The sequence below is a fragment of the Corvus brachyrhynchos genome, unplaced genomic scaffold, assembly GCF_000691975.1.
Source record: "Corvus brachyrhynchos isolate BGI_N302 unplaced genomic scaffold, ASM69197v1 scaffold31, whole genome shotgun sequence".
NCBI classification, from domain to species: domain Eukaryota; kingdom Metazoa; phylum Chordata; class Aves; order Passeriformes; family Corvidae; genus Corvus; species Corvus brachyrhynchos.
Window position 1 is genome coordinate 1,735,721 of NW_008236196.1, and position 5,949 is coordinate 1,741,669.

The window sequence follows — 5,949 nt, forward strand, 5'->3', positions numbered from 1 at the left end:
AAGCAGGAATCTTTAATTATCTATAGTCAGACAGTTCCCCATGCAAAGAAGATGAAAGCACGTGCACAAACACACACACCCATACACACACACAAATCCTGTCCTGGACTGACAAAAGCAGGATCATCCAAATTCTGAGATATGCAACTCCAACTCAGGGCATAGGTTTAAACTTCAGGAATTCAACCTTTGGAAACCTTAATTTTCCCCCTGTCTTGTTTCTACTTGGCCTGACTTTTAGTAACATCTCTTAGGTTTTTGTTTTCTGATGTTCACTGATACTTAACATTCAGGAAAATGTTAAGTATCAGTGGCCTTGACTGACCCAGCTGGAAAGTGCTTTTCTGGGAAGGAATTTATGCCCAAAGTCTCATGTCTTTGAGCTGCCTCCTTCTGTCTCACATCTTTTTCTCATGCCCCAGTCCCAGGTCTGTTCCCATGAGAGGGCCTGTACACACCCACTGCAAGGCAGTGGTCCCCACTGGCACCTAATGGTTGCTGCTCACTTGCTGCTCCCTCAGGCCTGCTTGGCCCACAGATCACTGCCCTCCGTGTTTCACCCTTGCTGGCAGCACCAGCAAAGTTCCAAGCCCAGACTCAGCTTCAAAAAGCCTCAGGAAAGAAAACAGCTTCAGGAAGATCTGTGTCATCTCCATAAAATGCCTTGTTTATGATGAATGATCTCAGAACCCCTCCTGTTCTGCTGTTCCCATGGAAGGAGGTTTCTTTACAGAGAGTACTGAAACACTGTAAGGGACAGGAACCTGTAAATAACATCTGTAGGAGAGGGCAGAAAAAACTAGAAACAACATATTTATGGAAGTAACATGAAAATGCAAACAGGACTCGGCTTTACTGGGTAAACCTCATTAGAGCCTGGACTCTTCCTTTGCTATTAGCTCACAGTGAGTGAGACCCAGAGCTAACACCAAAGCTGCATCTCTGAAATCCTCTGGTCATGTTTTGCATTGAGAATAACTTTAAAGCAATGCCCACATACATCCAAACTAAGCTCAGGAAAAGATGCTAAAAATCAAACCAGAAGAGCAAAAGGCAGGTAGATATCACTTCTGATCTAAGGACCCTGCTATTACTCTTTTTTTGTACCAGCATTATCTACTTTTATGAGCTGGTAACAACAGAACACAGAAACTACACAAGTTGCCCAAGGTGATACAGTGAACCAGCAGCACACCAGAGAATATGACACAGATCTTGCAAGTCCTAATTTGCTGCCCTGCCTGCCTCCCTCTCATATCTGTTGCACCCCCGGGATACAAATACAGCTTTGGTAAAACTAAAGTTCAACCAGAATGCACTTCCTGAACACATACAGGAGTATGTATTACAAAAGCACCCTTTTCATTGCCTTTCCATGGAGCGGCACTGGGCCATTGCACTTGGAATTTCTGAGGAGTTAAAAAATAATATATAATTGCTGCAACTTAAAACTGTACAAACTATGCCCTAACACTTCAGTGCCCTGCTCAATACGGCACTACCTACCCAAGAGAGAGGAGGCTGGAGCCAGAGACAAAAATAAGGCTGAGATGCCAATTGTTTCTTACAGGGAAAGGCTAATGGAGTGAGCAAAGAAATCAAAGTACAACGTAGTTGTACAGATGATTTCAGGCAGAGAGGGAAAAAGGGCCTGCCACAAAACAAAAATAACAAATGAAACTCTGTTTTCCATTGCTCAGCGAGGGCAGGGGAGGATGCATGGCAAAGTCAGTTGAGGTTAGGAGTCGAGGGTACCTGTAATTTAACCCTGGCTCTGGCTCTCACTTGGCTGGGGCATTAGGCAAGTCGGTAACAGTCCCTACCTTCATTTCTCCATCTGTAAAATGGGATCTGGAATAATACTTACACCACAGGGTGGATTAAAGAGCAGCTATACAAAACTTTGAAACGTACAGCCATAGATCAGGGCTAAATAGCTTTGTTTCTGCCACAAACAGTCACTTTGGGCCAATATATGCTGACATGATGTTACAGAACCAATGTAAGATGTTAGAAAAATGGGAATGTTTATTAAATGCATAGGTTAGCTTCAGGGGAAAGGCTTACGTGGTTCATGAGGCAAATACATGATTTTTCAATAGGTACCAGAATGCAAAAGGAATTTTTTTACTATTATTATTATTATTTTCTTCTAATTTTGTACACACACAGCTTTGTACCACACTGTCTGTGAACTGTACAGGTAACCAGGCAGAGGCCAAAAATTAACCTAAGGCTAACAGTGAATATGAACTAGCTTTATCCTTCAAAAGCTGTCAGTGTAGGTCTGATACTTCATGTATGACATTCAGGGCAGAAGCACCTACACATACAAATAATGCACTTAAGAGCACTGCAAGACAAGATCTTAATCTCAAGAAAAAATGATGTCTCTCCAATGTGTCAGAACTTCAAAAGTAATTGTGAGATCTGCTGGTGATTCTCTTAAAGACTCTTTATAGCTCCTTTTAGAGGGGCCTTGGGCTGATTCATGTTGATCGTGTCTGACAGCTAGCATTTCTGTTAATAATAATCATAAATAAAGTGGACAAGGTTGCCTGACCTGAAATGAGCATATCTATAGTGCCATATCCATTACAGCACAGTGGATCTGTGACCGCAAATCAGGAAAGGTCCAATGCTCTTGACATTTTGTATTAAAATAATATCTGTCTTTTAAGATCTCAGAACCTTTGTGTGCTATCTTTTTCATTAAAAAGTGTTCTTTAAGAGATAACACACACTATAAGAAAGAAGATGTTACAGAGGATGAAAGATTGCAAAACTTTGCATTTTTTCATTATACAATAAAAATACATCTGTGAACAGCTCTATTCTCCCTTATATCTTAACTCCTCCTTCATGTTCTCCTGCATTGAAGTAATAATCCTGGTTTTATGCCATCATAAATCTGCTGACATGTGAAAAATTATACTATTATCAAACACATCAAAACAGAATTATGATTTCACTGCTGCAGGACCAAATGCAAACAGGAGCTGGGGTATATGAAAGTGAAGCCTGATTAATTTCTGGGCAGTGGTTTTCTGCTAGAAATAGGGATGGTGGTAAAAATTTGAGTTTTAAAATTTCCATAAAACCCCTGGTTGCACTTATACACAAGTCATTCCAAACAATACAGGAATTATTTGCTGATATAGGGGATCACTCTCAAAAGTAAAGTATCAGAGATGATACACTGAGAATCTCTCCCCATCAGGTGACATGCTGAATTAAGAGAGAAGCTTTGTAAATTACTGTAAGGGAGGTCAATGTGCCAGGCTATGCTGAATCCACTGGGGCAGGCAATTTCCAAGGACACAGACAGGCCCTTCACTGAAAACTCTCCACTCCAGAGATTCATGTCCAGCATCAGGCAGATAATTGCAGCATTGCTGACAAAGGAGAGAGGAACTGACTCACACAAGCAATTAGAATAAAGAGGTTAATCTCTTGGCCAGCCAAAAAAAAAGGTGTATTTGGGGAAAAAGACAGGTCAAATGTTACACAGCAGTAAAAAAGCAGCAAAGCTAGGACTCCTCATGTTCCCTGCCAAAGGAAGGTTTGTACTTACATCCTCACTTGCTAATTTTGCATACCTCCACTGCATGACAAAACAGTGTCACTGTTCTGCCAGGTAGGCTCAAGGCTTCTTCTTTCCTAGTGTGTCCTCTAGACTGGTACAAGAACAGTCTTAAACCTGAGTCTCAAACAGATCTCTCCTTCACAACTCCCTTTTCATGACCACTGACACAATATTTAGTCCTGCACAGGGGTTATCAAAAGCCAAAGCTGTGAGCCAAAATACAGCCCTGGTGTAAAATACAACACACACATCTGCAGCTTGTCTGTAATTAGAGCACCACAAAGACAATGCTTTTGTCACTCATGTCTCCAGCCTTGTCCAGGCTCCAATGTGCTATCAAAGCAGAGAAAAGTAAAATGAAACAAGGAGTTTTGTGAGCATCAGAGTAAACAAATCCTGGTCCTCTAGTGATTTAGTTTGGAGATGAACTCTGGTGTCTAAAGAATCCAGAAGCTCTGCCTGAAGGTTTATTAGAGTATTTTTGCAAAATATCTCCCTCGGGGGAGTAAGGCGGGGGGGAGGGGGCGGGGGTATTCTCTAGTATCTAGTTTGGTCCCTTATCTGCACAGCTGCCTATTTTCACAGAACTTGACAAATTTTTCCATCTAAATGACCTGTGGAAAAAGTCCATATTAGATTGGCAGTTTCTCCACAAGACACAATCCAGTTGTCAGTTTACACCCACAAATGCCGTCTCTGTGGACAGCTTTATTTTCCTTTACCACAAGATGCAAATCATCCTTCTCTTCCTTGCAAGTTATTATTAACAAGTTTATATTTGAAAGGGGCTTTTAGAGGCAGAGCTCCTCAGAAAGAGGAAAATCAATACAGTACCATTTAACTGAAGGGCTAGGAAAAGAGATTTTCTCAGAGGATGCAAAGTTAACTTCAGAAATATTATTTGGTCACTTGGTCTGGTCTTGCATCATGTAGAATGATCACTTTCAGATGCATCCTCTGAACAGGTACAATCAGCTATGCATTTATGGATGTTGCTTTAATAGCAGTATCTATTCCATTCACATCTGTGCTGCACATGTTCTTTCTGCTACCACAGTCAAGAGCATAAAGAAAGGGAGAGTTATGCATTACTCTGTTCACTGGAAATTAATTCCAGAGGTGAGTATCCCAGAAAGTGGAATGGCTGGTGAATTAGGAACACTGTGAGAAAAGACAGACAGAGCTACTGTAGAATGAGTAGCTACTGATATTCCACATACATGTGCCACCAGATCCAATGTCAACATGAATTTTTTTCAGAAGTAAGTTAGGCAGGACTTGCACTACAGGTTGGGAAAACAGCACTCAGGAAAAATGTGAGGTGACCAGCTCATGAATGGTCCCCATCCCTGTTCTGCAACTTTATGAAACTTGCTCTAGTGGAAAGATGTACCAGTTGCAATTGTACAGACTCCTGATATGACCCAGGAGGCTCTTGTCTAATTAAAAAGTCCTGATGTAGTGTGAAGCTACTGGGGATTACGTCTGAACAAAGATGAGGCTTCCCAATCCATTCCATGATCACTAAAAGAGTTTCAGATTTGCAAGTGCTTCAGTGCAGTAGTTCCTATATATTGTTCTTAATATTATCTATTATTTGTTATCAATAAATTTCTGGGAAAAGGAGCCACAACTCAAAAGTTAAAAGGCAAGAGTCTCAGGTACAGGATAACATCTTTCAAGGGGCATGGGCACATTTTTATTCTATCTTCTGTGTGGGAAGAAGAAACTCAAAAGTGGTTTCAGATGTAGGGTATCTTGCACCTTTGGGCATCCAGAGCACACAAGGAGCAAAAGTGGGCTCACAAAAGTTACAGCTATTCAGCAAGACTCTGGTCTTGGGCTGGTGAAACCTGTGCATATTAAGAGCGAAGTCTGTGTCCAAACTGCTTAAGAATAACAGTTACATCTCCTAGCCTCATAAAGGCATCTTTCTGGAATCAAATCAGAATAATATTTGTATAAATAAATACTTGAATGTGGCTGCCATTGGCAACATTAACCAGTTTTTGTTCATCTGAAGTAAACCTAAGTGAAAGAGGTCAGGGGAAGACTCCACTGCAAAGGCAATGCAACCACCCAGGATTTGTGAATGTTCCAAAATGAAAAAAGGCAGAGCCTAAGATACTTACCATGCCCTTTCTTCTCAGCTAAGAGATGGAACTGGTGTTTAACTTGCTCACCCTTAGGGCCAGCCTACCCACTGCGTACTAATCTGCTTCGGTCTGCATCCCTCTTTCCCACCACCACAAGCTTACCTGCATTTAATCGTTTCTTTGGGGTTTTGAGGCTCCGGCACCTGCCACTGGCAGAGCTGCTGTTCTCGCTCATGGAGTCCTGTGCTGAGGAGGCGCTCCCCGCGG

General features: G+C 41.7%; 1 protein-coding gene across 1 annotated transcript in view; it reads right to left on the minus strand.

Moving 5' to 3' along the window:
* Window positions 1-5,949, minus strand: part of KIF26B (kinesin family member 26B) — a 198,857-nt gene that overhangs the window by 16,844 nt on the left and 176,064 nt on the right. Inside the window, exon 16 of the mRNA XM_017739909.1 lies at window positions 5,845-5,942. Within this exon, the coding sequence (XP_017595398.1) occupies window positions 5,845-5,942 (98 nt within the window). The remainder of the gene's footprint in view (window positions 1-5,844; window positions 5,943-5,949) is intronic.